The following is a 21603-nucleotide window of genomic DNA, read 5'->3' as shown; positions in this document are numbered from 1 at the left end:
ATGTGCTCAGAGATGAAATGGTAGAAAATTGATGAAATTTTAAAACTCCTTTCTCTACCTTCCTTGCTTATTATACAGAACATTCATTAACTCTTTTAGGAGTATATACAACATTACTTTATCCAAGAGGACTGAAAAGCATAATAGTTCGACAGTCTGGTTTATTTAAAGTAAGGCATTTTGAAAAACCTGTATGTTGACTACACATAATTCATATATACACATAATTCATATATACATGTAATATACATTCACACACGCCACCTCTAGGCAATAAGAAAATATGGCATAACATATATACAGAATTTACTGCAATAAGTTATAATGTAGCCATGGGACAGAATTATTGGAATATGACTCATATTTTGGGAGTATATATATGATTTTGTAAAAGCTGCTTTGACTGATATGTGGCTGCTAAAACTTCTTTGTACGTTGTTGTCATCATTTCTAAATTGTATAGTGGTGTTAGACTCATATTTCCTCTATCGTACTAGCGGGTCAGGCTGGTTTTCATTTTAGTATTATTGCCCTTGCTTTTCTAAGTGATATTACAGACTATAGAAATGTCTGCAACTCTAGGCCGGTCTCACCTATTGTCTGGAGTCTAGACAGGCTATAGAAAAATCTCTGTGACATACAATAGGTCCAACGATTTGTAGGGTTGTTTATCCCTACAAATTCACTACCAGGAAAAAAGGGTTATACTGTTTTATTGAGAGAAGCTAATATTATAATCTTCTAGCCCTTTTCTGAAGGACCAAAAATCAGGATAGGCTTATATATTCGAACAGTTCCTTCTGTATTGTTTGATCCTATAATAAGTAATCTATAGCTCAAAAAACTCAGACTGTACAATGTGATTTTGCTGAAAGTATATATTTTTCTGAGTATTTTTGTAACGTATTTACAAATTTATCTTGTGTATTTTGGGGGAGAAATAAAGGGGTACTTTTCTGTTTCTAATACCCTCCTCTAAGTTTCTGAAGCCCAACTCTGTAGAGTTCCATGTACTGAAGGGAAAGATGACTTTCCAACAGCTAAGTTTAGCTGAAGCCCACTCGGGGGAGATGGTAGATGATAGGAGATACTGCAGTGACAGTAATTACTATTGTCTTGATCACCAGACTGGAACTGATGGAGCATAACTGTCCTTAGACGTTGTTGTGTTTTGTTGTGTTGGTCACATCCAACTCTTTGCAACCCCAAGAATTATAGCCCGCCAGGCTCCTCAGTCCTTGGGATTCTCCAGGCAAGAATACTGGAGTGGGTTGCCATTCCATTCTCCAAGGGGATCTTCCCAACCCAGGGATCGAACCCCAGTCTCCTGCATTGCAGGTGGATTCTTTACCATCTGAGCCAGCAGGGATGCCCCTTAGAAGAGAAGGGCACCCCGTAAGCAGTACCCTACCAGCCTTTATAATCACCTACACTGTGGGAAGCCAGACCGAGTGCCTTTACAGTAACCTGGCCCATCTGGAATTCAGGGTCAAATCCAATACCGGTGCATGGCCAACCAAGGAGAAGGGGTTTGAGCAGGAAGTGATTTTCAAAGGAAAAAAAAAAATAGAGGAAAAGAAAAAGGATGTCATTGAGGATCAGACTGCCTGCAAACTGTGCTCCCATTATCTGTATTCAAAATTGGTCCTCCTGTCCCCATTAAAACGAAACCCATCACCAGGGTCACACTGGCCTTTGGATAGAAAACCTGGCCTGTGGAACCTTCTAGGAAGAAGATGAAACACTTTCAGGTGAGCCTTATAATACAATCTGTATATGAACGTTAATGGTAGTTCTGAGAGGACACTGTTGATCCATGTTCCTTGGACCTCAGTACATCAGATTGGTGTAGATCAGAGGACATGTCACTCGTTCGTCCGTGGTGCTCTTGACCGAATTTTCTGTTAGGCTGTGGAGAAAGGAGGCGAGAGCAGCAGGCTGCCTGTCACTAAGGTCCATTTTAGAGCGAGGCTGGCTTCACCTGCGCTGTTGTCTCGCAGGGCCCCATGTAGAGGCGCCCTGAGCTGGGTTTAAAGCTCTGTCGTCATCGTCCTGCAATTGTTTAGATATTGTCCAGCAAGGTGCCTTATGTTTCCAGGTTGCACTGGGTCCCTCAAACTCTGTATTCAATCTGGCCCAGGAGAGTATGCTTTCAGTACCCTCACAATACAAATCAGAAGTGAAAGGTTTTGGTCTTGACGTAGACCATTAGGGAAGAGAACTCTTTAGAGAGGTGGTTAAACATCGTACCTGCTGTATGATGCTCGTATTACCTCTTCTTTGCAGGCATGTGTGCATGCTCAGGTGGGTCTGACTTGTGGCCCCAAGGACCGTAGCCTGGCAGGCTCCTCTGTCCATGGGATGCTCTGGGCAAGAATAATGAAGCAGGTTGCCATTTCCTTCTCGAGGGCATCTTCCCAACACAGGGATTGAACCCGTGTCTCCTGCATTGGCAGGCAGATACTTTTACCACTGTGCCACCCGAGAAGCCCAGTATTGTTATAACCTATTCCTTAGGACTATTTTAAAGTGTTGGATGAGAATAGCAATGTTTCCACATTCTCAGTATCATGATGTTTGGGTATTTGGTGGATATTCTAATTCCCCTCCCCACAACCCTCTTTGATCACGTCATTTTAACTGAGAGTGTAATAAAGTTTTAGGGAGAGGGCTCTGTGATAGCTCCCTTCAGGTGGCGTTGAGAGGGCCAGCCTTTCTCTGTCCCCTGAGAGGACACCTCTGTGACTACCAGTGGAGACAGCTCCATTCAAGGCCAGGCGGACCTGCCTCCCTGTGGGACCGGCCACTCAACCAGAGGGCGCTGCAGAAAGGGGCTGGGTGTCACCAGTCATGAACAGCCGTCTGCCTCCTCTCCTGTCCCAGCTGAGGTGCAGCCGCTGCAGGGAGTCCCAGCACAGTGCCCCATGATCGTGCCCACCTCTATTACGGACAGTTATCCTCCGTGACTTTTAAGATGATGGCAGAGAGCGGTGGCTCGGATCCAGATTTACTGATGCAGTTTATTATGAACTTCTGAAGGGGTAGACGGGATTGTGTGTGTGCTCGCTGAAATCACCAGATTGAGTCTGTCCATCCTTTTTTTTTTCCCCTGTTACATTTAAATGGCAAAGGCATGAGTAACATCGCAAAGCCTATGAGTAAGGAGGTAAAATATAAAACGCAGTGTTTTCAGGTAGGCCACATGACGCTTTGTTTATACAGCATACATTTTTGGTTGTTTGATTTTGGCATTGTATCTGGAAAATATACCGTACACATTTATTTTCACAGATAGGGGTCTATTTTCTTTGCAGAGCAGGTGCTTACCTCCTATTAGCATAAATGGAAGTTATATGAATTCCATGAAAGAGAAGACCCCTTTTATTATTTGGCTATAGTTTTTATTCTATTCATGCATCTTAAAAGTTACTTAAATAGACAGTGGTTGCATGCACCACTTAAAATTCAAAGATCTAAATTTTAAAATGAGCCCAGCACTTGAATAAGTTTGCAGGATTTTGCTCCCCAAACTATGGGACACCATCTGTTTTGGAGCTGTGTGATCCCATTCAATTAACTGAAAGATCAGAAAGATAACAAGTCATAAATTAACTACAAATATAACCTGAAAATGTTGAGTGTATTCTTCTTCAGACCCGTTAATCATTGTTGGATTTTTCAAAAATGATGTGTGAACACACATATTCTTAAGAATTAAAAATAAGAATTACTCACGGCCAAGGCTCTTTACCAAATAGCAAGGTTTTCTATATATAGAGAGAGAAAGCTGATTTTAACAGCACATGGGCCAGTGAGTGTAGAATTATTCACGTGTCCTGATGATTGATAGCCAGCCTCGCTACCTGTCTTTCTTGCCGATGTGTTTTACAGAAAGCCCGTTGCCATTGTTAATGCTTCAGTGCAGTCATTCAGATGCAGCTGTCATAAATACCCCCTAACAACTATGTTTGCTGCTTATCTGAATTAGTTAGAATGCTGTTTGCAGCCCCAGTTGTGAAAGAAGCAGTTTATCTTCCACCTCCTATTTATTTCTTTTTCCATTAACCTCTTCTAGGGAAGATTTTGTTTTCAGTTGGGATAAATACACGTAAGTTTCAAATCCCTGATTATATTCCTACAGTAGTCAAATGATAAAATTCCAAAATCATTTCAGCTGAAAGTAGAGTTGGAAAAATAAAACAGCAACTGAAAAACTGTAATTTGGGAGATGAGTAAGTCTTATTGTCCTGGCTTTCTCTGTTTAGTATCCTGTTCACTCATTATCTAAGGGAATGTGTATTAATCTTTAAATTTTAACCCTGAGCTCTGGCACCAGTTCATGTGCCTTGTTTGCTGTGACTCTTGGGGGCCAAAAGAAAGGCAGTCATCTTATAAAAATTGTAATAAATGGAGTATATTTGACATTTGTCAATCTGTTAAAAGGGCCTTAAAAAATCTTGGAAGGGAAAAAGAATATGAGATCAAATGCAGTTGCTAAAACATGGTTTTAAATGTTCATCTGAATCTATCTTAAAGCTACAATTTAAAAATGGAATGAAAATTCTACTTGGAATCCCAGTAGGAAAAATGACCTATGCAAGATACTTTAGAATGATGGTCAAGGTGTAATGTACAGGGCCTATACAAAGTGCCTCCAGCCGTCCTCACAGACAGCTCGAGGAAGAAGAAAAAGAGATTCCATGAGCCATTTTCCGTGTACTTTAAATCGCTGTTCAGCAAAGGAGCACCTGATAAACTGGAAGTATTGGAAGTTAGAGTGTTTGAGCGACGCAAAATAAATAATATACGTATGGTTTTTAAGTGGATTACACTGAAGCAATAATTGTTCGCTTCATGGAATGACTTCATGTTTTCCAGTAGGACAGTGCCTACATCCATTTTCCACAGGAATTTATGCCCTGAATATAAATAATCCCCCTCTGTGGGGAAGGCTGGCATGCAGAACACAAAATACAAAGTTAAACTGAAATTTGGGGGTTGATTCAAATAAGAGTTCCCTTGATGAAAAAGAACTGCACTTGAAATCAGTCGATTTAATTATTGTGCTTTATGAAAGCCATCATCCTCTGCCGATGACGAGCCCGATAGTGTGGCTAGGTTCTGGCAGTATCCAGGAGGGGAGGGGAGGGCAGAGCTAGCCTCAGCTTGCCGGAGTCCAGTTATAATTGCCCCGAACACTTGTGTTTCTCATTAAATGAGTGTGGCCATAAGTTTCTAGACTCTTGAAGGTCTTTTAAGTGCTAGCTTATTCTTCAGTGGATTAAACAGTGTTTTTTCCTTTCGCTGATGCTAAACACTTCTTTTGGTTTTTCCCTCCATGGAAAAGACTTACGTGATGCCAAAATCCAGATAAAAACTGAAAATCCAGATACTTAGTGTTTTTAACCTGAATGTTTATTATCATAGCCACAAACCTGTGCAGTTAAGTAAAAATCACAAAGGCATATTTGTATGGACAGATTTGGTGTGCTAATAAATATAATTACATAAAATAAGCTACTTTGAAATAATGTATTAGTTCATTTCCCTGTCACAGTAAATTATATGTATTTGAAATAAAATCATCTGGTTAAAATATATGATTATAATTTTAGTGTTAGCGTGATTTTTTTCTACAAAAAGTATGTTAAAAAGAAAGTGCTATTTCAATTAATGTTATTAATTATTCATCTTATAGTAAATGTAGTAGCAGTGGGTCTATTTTGATAATTACATATATTAAAGACCATGATTAAACTAATTATTATATAAATAGTGTGCTTATTTAGGTAGCATTAGTTTATAAATTTTCAAGCCACTTTTTTTTCTGAACTGATAAGAAAATACTTATGACTTCTATATATTATAGAGTAGTTGAATAAATGAAAAGAAAACCCTAATATCTAATTTTATAAAAACCAAATTAATATGTGCATAGTAATTTGCAACATTCAATGAGATTAATATATTCCCATTTTGGTGATAAATGGTCTTTGAATATAAACCTTCTGAAACAAGTATTAGTTTGTATAATTAATCATCTTTATGATTCTTCTGTGGTTTCAAACTGTCATCTTCAATAGCAGTTTGGATTCTGAAGCAGTCATTAATTGTAGTGTTAATTTTTTTTTATGTCTAACAAAATTGTGTTTAGTTTTAGAATTTCAAAACTGCTAAATTTTATCTTGAAACATTACTGCCTAGAACAGTAGCCTCAAATCACGGCTTAGACCAGCCAAGCATGAAGCTGCTCCAATCATATGAGTCTAGATTAACACTGGCCTGTACGGAAATGAAGAGTTATTTGTTTCTTCTGTAAGTATGTGTGTTACTATTGGTATATCTGAAATAGAATATGGAATCAAATATCTGCCTATACATGTTTATGTATAAATATTTATATGCCATGTAGGCTGGACTTGCAAAGTGAGGAAGTGAATGAATCATTGTATTCCACTTTCACGAAAGGTTTGCATGAATTTCTGAGACTGTCAGCTATCAGAACATCTTTTCCATTTTAAAACATGAATTATTTATCATTTAGGGAATATCAGAGCTTAACATTGTAGGAGCAGTTTTGCACTCTTACTCCTTAGGCTGGCAGATAAAACTGATCAGTAGCCCGGAATTCTCTCTAATCTTTGTCCTCATGGTCGGCCAGTACTTTTGCAACATTTAGATAGAACCTTTAATCAGCCTGGCAGCCCTCCTTTGGTTAATCACATTCCTCACTAGAGTTTTTCTGATCTTCAGAGTGCCACATCTACAGATACATAGATACTTGCCCTTTGTTGTCTGTCTGAACAGGATAACCTGGCCTAGAACAGTGCCTGGCACATTCAGGCACTCAATAAACAGGTGAATGAATGTTTCACAGGTGAAAGTTGAAGGTTAAGAAAAAGCTTCCTTGTGTGAAGTGTTCAGACAGCAGCCCCCAACTTGTCTATAGGTTGATGGCCAGGAAAAAATAACTACATTTGCATGGGAAAAGGTATGTAGAAAATAAACTTAGAAAAGAGGGCTTGTTCTTCCTCTCCAATCTCTATTCCAGTTACTCTTCTCTCCTTTGCTTTTAAAAGTGAGCAGTTGGTCACTAGTCATAATGAAAGCCTAACAGTTGACTCAAATAGTTGTTAAACCACTGGAAAAATGCTTCTTTTTCATTGTGCTTTTTTTGGACACTATAGATACGGTAAATCATGAACTACATTATACAAATACCTCTTTTATGCCCAAATGTTCAGTAGGAGGGAATGACATTTCTTTTATTACCTTGGTAAATGTTTTTAAGGTGTTTATCAATAAGCCTTCTTTTTTGTCAAAACTGCTTAGATGCAGTGGTTGCTAGAAATTTACTAGAAAAACTACAGTTAATAATATCAGAAAGAGAAAGGATATATGTTTAGTCAGCTAGTATGACAGATCAGTTTGAGTAGTGTATGCTCTTTCATTTCCCCGTCATCTTGATCTTTTGTGTTATGGAAAAATAGTGGTAATGAAGTTTAAAAAGTTTATTTTCCATTATTGCCCATCAGTCAAATGTCTTTAACATTTTTTTCCATCTTTTGAACAGAGAAATAGATGTTTCAAAACAATAGAAAAATAATGCTTAAGACATTTCTAAAGAAGAGGGTGACAGGATTTTAATACTAATGTGAACAAGGTCATCTTTAAGCCTTAGTGAATTAACTCTTTTTCAGCTGTGTGATTTTTTTTTTCCTTCTCAGGTAAAAACTTTAGAATTTTGTCATGCATCCCATGATGCTAAATTTTAACATGAAGAGTCTTTCTAAATGCTCATTTTTTAAAAGAATAGTGTTTAGAATAGTGTTTAAAATTATTTCCTTTGACATTTGCTGGCTTATTGAAATTGATATAGGCCCATATTTGTTACTGTTTACTTTGGACTTTTATGTCCTACCTTTATATCTTTCCTTAATTGGGTGGTAATGGATTTTTTAAAAGTATTGTTCTAACAGACATGCTATAAAAGTCATTTAAAGATTCTAGGAAGAGAACTTTAGCAGAAAGGTCTCAGGCTTCATGGGTGACTGAGGGTTGCCTTAGATGGGATTTTTAGATAAAAGAAATTCTTTCTTAACGAAAAAATAGTCAGATATCATCAGATGCCCATGGGTTAGCACGCTGCTAAATTCCACAGAAATTTTAACCTACTGACTGGTAATAGATGGTACAGAATGGAGACTAGTGTAACTTCTACTTTCTGGACTTCTCTAAAACTGCTGTAAATACTTAGTTACCACACAGTATGCACTCTAGTATATTTATGTGTTCTGTACACTGCATTCTGGCTTGGAATTTTGGTTCGTGGTTTCATCCATTGTTACCAGTGATGGTAGACTCTCCAGAGAGTTAAATACAGTGGAGCTTGGTCGTTCCATTCCGACGGCTGTTTCATTGCTTATTACCTCCCACTTTGCTTCCATCTGTGTGTGTGGCAAAGGGAATTGTCCTAAAAAATATAGGCTTCCTCCGAACACAAATGTGTGTTTGTACACCAGTGAGTCTGCAGTCTTCTGAATTGGGGTGACATTAATAATCGTACTTTTAAAAAAGCTTTTAGAACTTAGGAGGTTAACAGTTCTATAGAAATCCATGTTCATCTCCACAATTTCTGCAAATGCATTAACAAACAAAAAAATCAATGCTTATTAAAGTGAAAAGGTAATTTGTAAGATATCATTTTTAGAGAAAACTTTCATTGTTAGGTTAATACAGGAGCTGAATGTCATGTATCTTTGGAATCCATGGTTAACATAATCAGGCTTTTTTAAAAAAAATGACTCCATTTAATTGAAAGATTACAAAGATGCTGATGAACCACATACTCATGGAATATTCATCCTGAAACCTGGAGTCCTATTCATTTTGTTTGGTTTCTCAGATACATTAGAATAAACTGAAATCACAGAACACTTTTGTCTTAATTATCCAAGCTTTTTTTAAAAAAAAAGTAACCTACTTTTATACTAAGCAAAGCCTGAGATATATTTTTACCATAAAAAATACAGCATTGGGCTGGTAGGAGTTCCTGCAGATAATGCAGCTATTTAAAATCAGCTGCTAGGTACTATAAAACCTTTAAAATTACTAACAAATGAGGGGGGCTTGACTGAGGGCTGTTCAGAATGGTTAGCCATGTGCTTATAAAAAGGGACACATGAATGATATTTGTGTGTTTAACCCTGGTTATAAAAAGTCATTTGATTTTTATAACAGCATGTTCAGTGGTTACAAGGTCTTACGACTTGAGCTAAAAATGTAGAATCCCACTATAGAAAGTGCCATAAAAAGGAAATAGCTCGATAAAACTGTATTGGTCATATGTGAAAAAGATGCATGTGTGTGTATGTATATGTTTATAAGGAATGATTATAATTTAATTTTTTAAATTAACAAAGCATTCTCTGATAGGATTTTTCTTGTGATCTGAAAGAACCCTTTCCCCACACCCAGTTCATGAACTTTAGCTATTATTAAATATATGACTGTCTAGGAAGTGATTTGTGTGGGCTTTTAAGAAAGCAAATGTGATAAAGTTTAAGATGTACTTCTAAAAATATGCAGCTCTATATAGGTGAATGGAAGGAAATGGAAGAAAGAAAAAAGGAAGCAACAGCAATTGGAGGAGAGGGAATTAACATTAAGAAGAAAAAAATATAGGGAAAACAACCTTTTTAGTCCTGGTTTGTAATGTCCAGACACTGAGCTTAAACTCTTTATATTTGGGGGGAGATCTTATTTAATATGCACAGTGGCCCTGGGAGTTAGTGGCCGAAATTCCTTTCTCACAAATGAGGAAGGAGAGATCTGAGACGTTAGAGACATACATTTCCTAAGGACACACAGCCAGTTATTGGCAGGGCTGTGAAAGAAATCATATCTGGATGATGTCTGAGGTTGAAAAAAGTCTTTTGTGGCTCCTTTCTCAAAATCGAGTTAGTATGCAATCCGTGGCACAGTGGTTAGCCTAGAGGTTAGCCGGGTGAGTTACCGGGGGGTGAGGCAGGATCTGGGGGGCCCCTCCGTTCCAGTGTGGGAGGAGGGCAGCCCCGTGACACAGACTCAGAACTGCAGGGATGGAGGGGCAGCATGAACATGATCGATTTTCGTGAGTCTTCCCCACAACTTTTGCTTTTTATTTCTGACCTGTGCATCTTTCAGGAATCTTAGAAGGTGAAAAATAAATAATATTTAGACTCTTTCAGCAGGCAGCTGAGAGCACATGACCCGCCTGTCCCCCTGCCATGGTATGCTGACATCCATTCCCTGCAGGGCTGAGGCTCCCGACTGCCCACTGACCTGGGGCAGCCTGCGTGGTCTGGAGCAAATCACTGAGCTCCCTGTCCTTCCATTTCCTACCTGTTAGATGCCTGTTCCTTGAAGTCCTCACACAGCAGGCGTTGGAAATAATTCTTAAGGAAAACAGGACCACAAAAATATAGAACTGATATGTATGCCGGTCAACATATTAATGTATCGTTTTTAGGAGTATGTTCAATCTGAGTAACTGTTCAAAGAAAAAGAATGCATCACTATTCTGTGTTGAGCTCATGATTCTTCATTAGATTTTACCTTTCTCATCCTGTCCACATCTCTGCCGACACATGGGTCAGACGCCGTTATCTCCATTACAGTTGAGGCAATGAGAGGTTAAGTGCCTGACCGTGGCCAGTAAGCAAGCTGCGAGCAGGACATACGCTTCCTGTGCAAATCTAAGGTTCATGTTACCTCCTCCGTAAGGCCAAATTGCTACCTCAGAAACTACCTTTGGCCTTCGTTCCCTCAGCTGTAAATATATGGTCATAACCTGTAAAAGGCATTTACTCTTAGAGCTAAGATTTTGTTATTTCAGGAATCAGCGCCCTGACTGCTTTTGGCATAAAAATGCTTTATGCATTTAGCAAAAAGTTAGAAAACAGTCATACAGTTGTGGGGGGTGGGGGTGGACTAGATATTAGTGAACCCTGAATATGAAGCCGTAGGAAAATCTGAGTCATCTCTGACCTAGGTTGTGGACTCTGGCGGATGAATCTTGAAGGCAGAAAATGTTTCCAGATCCACTTAGATTCAGTACAATACGGCTCAATTTTTACAGCCTCTTTTTTATGGTATCCCTTTGATATAACTAGGCTATTTCCTTCTCAGTTCTCATGTTTAATTGAAATTACTCATCACCAATAGAAACTTACGAATATTTTTCCTATCAGAAATGTCAATTGTTTGAAAATTATTCTAAACTACTGTTTTCCGGGGGGGGGGGGGCCAGAATCTATAGTGATGGTCTAGATTTAGCCTTTAATGCCTTGATAGAACCCTGAAGAGATGCTGAAACCATGTCATTAACATGCCACTTGCTTCCCCACTATCTGCGTGACATACAACACATCCCGGGGAATGGTGCAGTTGTCACTGTAAGAAGGTAAATCTTCAAGTACTTCACTTTCTGAATGTCAGTGAAGTTTAAAAAAACAAAACTATGCCAGTATTCCCACATTTTGACCTAAGAAAACATGGTAATTAACATACATTGTCTTCATATCTTTAGCCCTATCCTAGTGTCTGGTGTATAGTTGGTACTCAGTCCATGCTGAAATCATTATTAAAAAGACATATATATGCTAGTGAGAAGGGCATGACAGCAGTCCTTTTCTTTGACTAAGAAACATGACAAAGATTTTTCACTTACTTAATGATTAAGGCATTACTGGATTAAAAGTCTCCTAGAGAAAGTTTCAAATGCATTTGTGCTCATGAGAAGAGTTAGGAGCTGCCAAGGGTAAGGACACAATTCTGTCCAGACAGATGCTGTTTAAAATGAAAAGAGTAGTGGTCTTGTTTGTTAGGATACCTGTTGGGTCTTACCTACAAGTATGCAAATATCAAAAATTACTAACTTTGGGTGTGGATACAACCTGTGAATACACATTCACACATTCAAGCTAAGATTATACTTAAAGTGCTTCCTGACAGTGATATTTAATTCTAAAAATGGGGCGGTGTGCAGCTCACCTTCTAAATCTAACATTACGATGATCTTGTTTTTATTGTCAGCTAGATAGATGAAAAAGTGTAATAGAATGAGGTAGATAAATTTGAGTTTCTAGAAGCAATTTTGTTTTCATCCTGTGCTATTCAAGCATTTGTATGTGAACCAAAGCAAATTAACATTTCTAGTGAGGAAAATGTTTGACAAAACAATCAAAAGAAAGAAAACTTCTAATATTTTCCCAACCTAAATGAAACTTTCACAGATAAAAAGGACAGCAAGTTATGTTAGAATATGGTGAAACATTTTATGAGGGTGAATCTGAATTTTTAAGGACTGTTACTTCCACCACTATGGAAAAAAGTCAAATGTAAGTTCTATGGTAGGGTATATTTTTATCAAAAACTTTTAAATTTGCTAAAACTTAAAATTATAAACAGAAATCTGTTATATTTCTATATACTGAAATATTGGAAGAAGAAAGTTTAAAAAAAAAAACACATTTAAAATCATATCAAAAGTACCTACCAAGAATTTCCTGGCAGTCCAGTCGTTATGACTGCACTTTCACAATCCCAGGTTGTTGAAATAAGATCTGCAAGCTGTGCAGTGCAGCAAAAAAAAAAAAAAAATATATATATATATATATATATATAAAACATTTATATATAAAATACCTAGGCATAAACTTAATGAAGGAGGTGAAAGATCTATATACTTAAACCTGTAAAATATTGATAAAAGAAACTAAAGATGATTCAAAGAAATGGAAAGATACCCTATGCCCTTGGGTTGGAAGAGTTAATATTGTTAAAATGGCCATACTACCCAAAGCGATCTACAGATTTAATACAGTCCCTATCAAAACACCCATGACATTTTTCATAGAACTAGAACAGATAATTCTAAAATGTATATGGGAATCACAGAAGACCTAGAATTGTCAAAGCAAGACTGAGGAAAAGCAAAGCAGGAGACACACCTTCCAGACTTCAGGTGTACCGCAAAGCTATAGTAATCAAAACAGCATACAGACAGACTTTTAGACTCTGTGGGAGAAGGCGAGGGTGGGATGTTCTGAGAGAACAGCATTGAAACAAGTATACTATCAAGGGTGAAACAGATCACCAGCCCAGGTTGGATGCATGAGACAAGTGCTCGGGGCTGGTGCACTGGGAAGACCCAGAGGGATGGGATGGGGAGGAAGGTGGGAGGGGGGTTCAGGATGGGGAATACATGTAAATCCATGGCTGATTCATGTCAATGTATGACAAAAGCCAGTACAATATTGTAAAGTAATTAGCCTCCAACTAATAAAAATAAATGGAAAAAGCAAAACAAAACAAAAAAATATTGAAATGAATGTTATAACCTCTATAAACATGTGGAGGAGAAATTAAATCATTCTTTTCTGGAAGTTTGATATTGTGTTTAATGAACTGACTCTGGTGCAAAAGTGGAAAATGATATTCTGATTTATACCTTCATTTTTCTCTCATTTGTACTAAAAATGTAGATTAAAAAACAGAAAATTGCAACTATAACTAAAATCCTAGAAATGCCAATAAAAATACCAATTAAAAAAAACAACATCATACAGTATTGGCACAAAAATAGACATAGATCAGTGGAACAGAAGAGCAAGTCTAGAAGTAAACCCACACATCTACTGTCAGTTAATCTATAACAAAGGCAGTAAGAATAATCAATGGAGACAAGACGGTCTCTTCAACAGGAGTGTTAGGAAAGCTGGACAGCATGTACATCAATGAAATCAGACTATTCCCTCATACCATATTAAAAAAATAAATTCCAAATAGTTTAAAGAATTAAATATATGATACCATAAAATTCCTAGAAGAGAACATAGACAAAACATTTTCTGACACGAATCACAGTAATATTTTCTTAGATCAGTCCCCCAAGGCAGTAGAAATAAAAACAAAATTAAAGAAATGGGACCTAATCAGACTTAAACTTCTGCACAGCAAGGAATGGGAGAAAATATTTACAAATGCTGTGACTGAGAGGGGTTTAATAGCCAAAATATACAAACAGCTCATATAACTTAGTATCCAAAAAAATTTAAAAGTGGGATTTTTTCCCCAAAAACGACAGACATATGGTCATATAGGCACATTAAAAAAATGCTCAACATCACTAATGATTAGAAAAATGCAAATCAAACCACAACTAGATATTATTATCTCACAATGATCAGAATGGACATCAAAGAGTAAAAATAAAAGCTGAAGAGGGTGTGGAGAAAAGGGACCCCCTCCAACAAAGTTGGTGGGAATGTAAATTGGTGTGGAAACTATGGAAAACAGGAGTTTCCTTAAAAAACAAAACTAAAAATAGTTACCATATGATCTAGCAGTCTCACTCCTGGGTATACATCTGGAAAAGACAAAACTCTAATTGAAAAAGATACATGCACCCCAGTGTTCACAGCAGCACTATTTACAACAGCCAAGACAAGCAAGCAGTGTAAATGTCTGCTGACGAATGGATAAAGAAAAAAATGGTATAGATGTATAATGGAATATAAAGTGAAAGTGAAGTCGCTCAGTCATGTCAGACTCTGCGAAGTCCATGAATTCTCCAGGCCAGAATATAACTTAGCTATAAAAAAGAATGAAATAATGCCATTTGTATCAACATGATGGACCAAGAGATTATTATGCTACCTGAAGTAAGCCAGACAAATATTGCATAATGGGGTAATCTAAAAAATGATAGAAATAAATGTATGTACAAAACAGAAACAGACTCATAGACATAGAAAACAAACTTAAAGTTACCAAAAGGGAAGATAAGAGGGAAGAGGGATACATTAGAAGTATGGGGTTCACAGGTAGAAATTGCTATATATAAAAACAGTTAGGCAACAAAAATTTATTAACAGACAACTAACTATATTCAATGCCTTGTAATAATGGAAAATGGAAAAAAGTCTGAAAACAAAATCATTTTGCTGTACAACTGAAACTAACACAATTTTAAACTATGCTTCAGTTAAAAAAAAAAAACCTCAAAATTTTGGTGAAACCTACTTATATACCTTTAGTGCTTTATTATTAGAAATATTAGAATTACTAGTTTGATTTCTTTAACAAATAAAGGAAAAGAACTTCTGAAAAATTCCATTTGTAAGACATGTGCAACTGCAGATGTCATAAATGACACTCAGTTCTGTCCCATACTGTATCTGGTTGCAAAGTCAACCGTTCATGTTTCATAATGTTTATTAGAGTTGTTTCTTAACAATGTTGCCATGACCACCACATGAAACTATGTAAACACATGGACCTGGTTTTTTTTTAGGATACATTTTCTATACCTTGCTATCAGTAAAACATTACATATAGCATCATACAGTAACTTAAATTTGTGCCATTTTAACTAATAATAAATGTAGTGTTATGTTTAGGAGTCAAACCCCTAGAGTATATCACTTTTATTATAGTGAGACCTGCTTTCTTCCAATATTTAATGTTATATGAAGTTACGAGGTGTTTCAGATTTAGCTTGATTCTCATCTTCTATGAGACAAATTTGTAAGTATGTTATTGTGATTGGCTTTTGTCTCTTCCTGAGCTTTTTGTTTTGTGGTTCATTGGGCTGGGGGGGCGGTGCTTGGTCAGGAGCTGGAGAAGAGACAGAGAGTAGACCTATGCTTTCATATAAATATGGTATAACCCATTTCTGCTCATGCTTCTTGTTAGCTCTTTCATATAACTTATTTTGAGGACTGCATTTCCCCAGTGCAGTATTTTCTAAAATTGAAGAGAAAAGTGAAGAATAGTGGAACACAGGAAGATAACTCAATGTAGAGAAGATGGACTGAGCAAAGCGGTAACAGTGCCATCTGAGACCATTGTGAACCTGTGTCACTGTTTGAGCAGGAATGTGGACTCATTTCAGTCACTCGGGAAGTATTTCACCATTCAGAACTCACTCACATGACTAAATCGAGTTCTTGTTAGTATTGCGTTTCTCAAAATAACAAATAAGAAAGAAGTACCCCCAAAAAAGTTTAAAAAAACAAATACAACTCACCTCCTGCACCTGGATATCATTTGCAGAATTATGTCCTTGAAACCACCTGAGGACCAGAACACGCATTGAGGGATGTATTTTGTAGGGTGATGATACAACTCTATAATAAGCTGTCTTGGCTAGATCCTATCTGAGAATACCAGCCCCTGTAATAAAAAGTTAAAGTTCTAAAAGTTTGGCTTTATACAGTAAGAAATTTTTCAGCTGTAAAAGCGATCTCAGAATTCAGATTTACTTGCTTATTTTTGAAAATGTACACTGACTGGGATGAATGTGTTATTGATGTTTATGAAATTTGTGGATAGCATGTGTGGCACCAGCATCTGTAGACGGATTACGTCTTGTAGGGTAATCTTCTGAGTAAAATGGCTCTACCGTCGAAATAAATTTTATTCTGTATGAAAATCATTTGGACTTCTACTTGATCCTGCTTCTCATCTTCAAATAACAGTTTTATTCCAAACACTTGCATGGTACCTTTAAACAGTTCATCTTTGGATGCCATGTACAGAAATCATTACCCTTCAACTCAGCTCACAAAAATTCGTGCATGCGATTTGTGTCAGATGGGATTAATTTTTCTCCTTACTCAATTGTGTGCAGGAGAAGATATATATAAGATTATAAATCCCTCTTCTTGGTGAGTTAGTATAGAGTACTGGCTAAGGATATAAATACCAGATGACATTGGCATGGATACTGGCAAGCTGGGCAACCTTGGCAAGATGAGTTGATCTTTTGGTGTCTCAATTTCTTCTTCTGCAACATGGAAATACTCTGATTATCCAACGTCGGATTGCTGTGAGGAAAGAGAATACATGTCAAGTATTCTTAGAGCAGAACTTTTGGTAAATGTTACTATTATTATTCATCGGCATCATCATATAGGATCTTGCTAGAAAAGCCTTACTACAGTAGTAAGGTTTCTTTGTATATATAAGCTATACTTTTGTCATACATACTGGTATGTTAGCATCTTTTTAAAAAGGATCAATAGCATTGACTGAGACAACACCACTGTCATTTCAAAGTCCTAATAATACAGTTTTTATTTGTCATGTTTGCTGTGATTCTGGTCATCTTACTGCAAGTGCTTTAATGCAGCTACTGTATAGTTTACAGAAGTTTTTTAATGTTTTATAAATTGCACACATGATTGTGCTCCTGAGAGTGACAGTATTCTCTTAAATTATCAGTTTAAGAGCAGCATTTCAGAGATCTGATTCAAGGAAGAATATCTGATTTCCTTTGCATTCCACGGGAATCATCTGTTTCAAGAGGAACAGTCATGCAGGCTTCAAGGCTTTCGGTGTAAAAGGTAGCTTGTTGACCATTTTCCATTCATTTGCTTTGCAGCTTGCAGTCCCCCACAATGACGAGTGGACCCGATTCGCCAGGACCCTTGTGGAGATTCGTGCTAACAGAGCTGACAGTGAGGAGGAGGGCACCGTTGAGTTATCTGCCTAGTGGGCGTGAGCGTCCCCACCTAGACCTTCTAGAGCTCAGCATCTGCAGTCAAGTCAGCTTGTATCCTGTTCATTCAGTCTCAGTGTTGCCCTGGCCTTCTGGGTGCCATGTTGTGCCAGCTTTGCTCCAAGTATTCCAAATGTAGCCCACTATACTGTCCACTGACCTGAAATTCGCCAGAGCATTTCTGTCTTTATATTTCGGTCTCAAAAATGGGGGTGGAGGGTGGGAGCCTTTCTGGGTTGAGTTGTTGCCTTTTAACTACTTAGTAGCTGTATTTAATAGCTGGAAACCTCTGGTTAAATTTGTGCTTACACACACTCCTGGCATAGTCCTATTAAATCCATATGAAGCCAGATATGATTAGGTACAGATGTGGTGTGCTTTATGCTATGGTACAGGGCCAAAGACTTGAGATGTGGTGTTTTACACGGTGACTCACATTATGAATGGATTTACTAGAAGAACATTGCTGCTCCTTATTTATTGTGGTGTGCTGCATGGAACATATTTATTTGAAAGCATTAAAATAAACGATCCTAGAGCATGTGCCTAATGAGAGGACTGCATTGTCTCTCTGTTGCTGCTGAGGTTACATTAAGTTCCAAATAACAATTACAGTATGCTGGTTCCGCCGAGGACAAGAAATCTTTAGAGGTTTGTTGGCAGTGAATGGAATGAATTTTAATGCCTATTATTTCTAGGTACTTTAACAATATTTCAAATATAGCTGATCATTGATACTTGTCATTCAAGCTAACCCAGTCTGACAAAAGTCTATGGTTCCTAAATATGACACTGGTATTGCCAATAAAATGTTCCAAACCAGGTCTGCACCAGTGTGGATAAACCCTTTGCTTAGGAAAAGCCTGATTAAAATTCTACTGTGGCCAGGGGGTAAGAGAGATACATTAGAGCCATGTTAAAGATTGATAATGAATTTACAGGCAGCCAACCTGGCTGGACTTAAACCAAGACTCTGGTTTTATTTTTTATGAAGGAACGTGTGTGGTATTTCTGGAAAGTTCTTTCTTGTCTCCTTCTCCAGATCCACTCTTTACCCAAAGAATATCTTAAGCATTGGAGGAAGAACAGGTTAAGATGAACCTATACCAAATGCTCCACATTCCATTGTTTTTTAATTTATACAAGAAAATTATGTTTACTACTATTGGACTAGGAAACATGTCTATAAACAACTTTACAGGATTTTTTTTTTTTTCAAAAAGTCATTTCATGCTTAAGAGAGAATTAAAATAAATAGTGGCTGAGTCATGAAAATCATTTAAAGAGAGGCTTTTGGTGTTTTAGGAAGAGAATTTCCATAGTGCTTTATTGGTTGGTATTCCTTAAACTGTGAGATTTCTTGTACTTTTGAAATAATTGCTTTTTCTCTAAGTGTCATATGGTCAGCATATCAATATTAAAATTCTTTATAAATATACATTATGTTTTTAAAGATAAAATGAGTGTCTAAAATGGGTTTAAAAACAGTCCACAGTTCAATGAGACAAAAGACCTGTACTGTGAAAACTGTAAGCTCCTGATGGAAGAAATTGAAGACACAAAGAGATAGAAAGATATACTGATACCATGTTTTTGGATCAGAAGAATCAATATTGACCATATTGGTTCTTTCAATCAATATATAATCAATCAAAATGATTATACTGCCCAAGGCAGTCTACAGATTTAATGCAATCCCTGTCAAATTACCAATGGCATTTTTCATAGAACTATAACAAAAAATTTTTTAATTTGTATGGAAGCACAAAAGACCCTAAATAGCCAAAAGAATCTTGAGAAAGAAAAACAGAACTAGAGAGATCGGACTCCCTGACTTCACACTATACTACAAAGCTACAGCCATCCAAACAGTACTGCACTGGCACAAAACCAGAAATACAGATCAATGCAACAGCATAAAAGCCCAGAAATAAACTCATGCATCTCTGATCAATTAGTCTATGACAAAGGAGGCAAGAATATACAATAGAGAAAGGACAGTCTCATCAATAAGCAGTGTTGGGAAAGCTGGACAGTCACATGTAAAAGAATGAAATTAGAACACTCTCTAAGGCTGTACACAGAAACTCAAAATGGATTAAAGATCTAAATGTAAGGCTGGATACTATAAAACTCTTAGAGGAATACATAGGCAGAACACTGACATAAATAACAGCAATATCTTTTTTAAAAATCCAGCTACTGTTATAATGAAAATAAAAACAAAAATAAACAGGAACTAATTGAACTTAAAAGCTTCTGCACAGCAAAGGAAACCATAAACAAAATGAAAACAGAGACTACAGACTGGGAGAAAATATTTGCAAATGAAGCAACTGATAAGGGCTTAATATAAATAGCTCATTTAACTCTTACATCAAAAAAAATAAACTAATCAAAAAATAGGCAGAAGACCTAAACAGACATTTCTCCAAAGAAGACATATAGGTGGTCAAAAGAAGACATATAGGTGGAGCATGAAAAATGCTCCAACATCATTAATTAAGAGAAATGAAAATCATTTCAAAATTGACAAGAACAGCGGGGTATGAGGTCTCACACATCACACAGGATGCTGCTGTTAAGTCGCTTCAGTCGTGTCTGACTCTGTGTGACCCCATAGACATCAGCCCACCAGGCTTCCCCATCCCTGGGATTCTCTAGGCAAGAACACTGGCGTGGGTTGCCATTTCCTTCTCCAATGCATGAAAGTGAAAAGTGACAGTGAAGTTGCTTAGTCGTGTCCGACTCTTAGCGACCCCATGGACCGCAGTCTACCAGGCTCCTCATCCATGGGATTTTCCACGCAAGAGTACTGGAGTGGGGTGCCTTTGCCTTCTCCGTCACGCAGGATGGCAGTCATCAAAAAAATCCACAAACAATAAATGCTAAAAAGGGTGTGGTGGGAATGTAAACTGGTACAACCAACAGGGAAAACAGTATGGAGGTTCCTTAAAAAACTAAAAACAGATTTACCATATGATGTAGCAGTTCTACTCCTGGGCATATATCCAGAGAAAATCATGATTCGAAAGATACACTCACCTCAGTGTTCATTGCAGCACTGTTTACAATAGCCAGGACATGGAAGCAGCCTAAATGTCCATCAGTGGAGGAATGCATAAAGATGTGGTGCATACACTTATATGTGGAATCTAAAAAACATGGTATAAGTCAACTTACTTACAAAACAGAAATACAGTTACAGATGTAGAGAACAAACTTATGGTCACCAGGGGGTCAAGTGGGGGAGGGATAAATGGGGAGACTGGGGTGGACGTATACACACTATTTATAAGATATTACACACACACACACTATATACAAATAGTTCACTGCAGCACTGTATTAGCCAAGACATGGAAGTAACCTAAATGTCCATCAACAGAAGATGAAGTATACACATACAACAGAATATTACTCACCCATTAAAAAGAATGAAATAATGCCGATAGCAGCAAAATAGATGGACCTAGAGATTATTATACTAAATGAAGTAAGTCTGACAGAGAAAGATACACATCATATCTCTCATATGTAGGGTCTAATTTTTAAAACTTATACAAATGACACTTACAGAAACAGACTCACAGATATGGAAGACAAATCTCTAGTTACCAAAGGGGAAACATGGAGGGAGGAGGAATAAATGGGGAGCTTGGGATGAACATACATACACTACTGTATATAATATAGATAACCAATAATAATCAGTAAGGGCCTACCGTATAACACAGAGCACTCTACCCAGTATTCTGTGATAACACATGAGAAAAGCATCTAAAAAAGGATGAATACATTTATAACAGTCCCTTTGCTATACACCTGAGACACAACATTGTAAATCATCTATACTCCAATAAATTTTTTTAAAAAGCAATCCAATGAAAAGTACTGGGGAAAAAAGCTTCTCAAACATATGCTAAAGGCCCTTGGAACACATCAATAACCCATGAGTTGTTACAGACAATTGTCTGAATGATTCAATGGGTCAGGACTATGAAAACTTCAAAGGCCAGTCATTTGTAGCAGGCACATAAACAACTGTGAGAGCTTAC

The 21603-nt window shown here is 37.2% G+C and overlaps 1 protein-coding gene and 1 long non-coding RNA gene across 8 annotated transcripts in view; one reads left to right on the top strand and one right to left on the bottom strand.

Annotated features, from left to right (window-relative positions):
- DYNC1I1 (dynein cytoplasmic 1 intermediate chain 1) overlaps positions 1–18095 on the top strand; it is a 371384-nt gene extending 353289 nt beyond the window's left edge. For all 7 annotated transcript variants that reach the window (XM_070471269.1, XM_070471279.1, XM_070471273.1 and 4 more), the window contains one exon: positions 17429–18095. In XM_070471269.1, the coding sequence (XP_070327370.1) occupies positions 17429–17539 (111 nt within the window). In that variant the 3' untranslated portion in view covers positions 17540–18095. The remainder of the gene's footprint in view (positions 1–17428) is intronic.
- Positions 16009–21390, bottom strand: LOC139036294 (uncharacterized). The gene is made up of 3 exons (XR_011489013.1): positions 20591–21390; positions 16789–16871; positions 16009–16218 (listed from the first exon to the last, which is right to left on the bottom strand). It is a non-coding gene; the product is annotated as an uncharacterized lncRNA (long non-coding RNA).
- Between the last annotated feature and the right edge of the window lie 213 nt (positions 21391–21603).

Source organism: Odocoileus virginianus, chromosome 1, assembly GCF_023699985.2.
Source record: "Odocoileus virginianus isolate 20LAN1187 ecotype Illinois chromosome 1, Ovbor_1.2, whole genome shotgun sequence".
NCBI lineage: Eukaryota > Metazoa > Chordata > Mammalia > Artiodactyla > Cervidae > Odocoileus > Odocoileus virginianus.
Note: the sequence above shows the minus strand (reverse complement) of the source record. Positions and strands in the feature narration are given on the sequence as shown.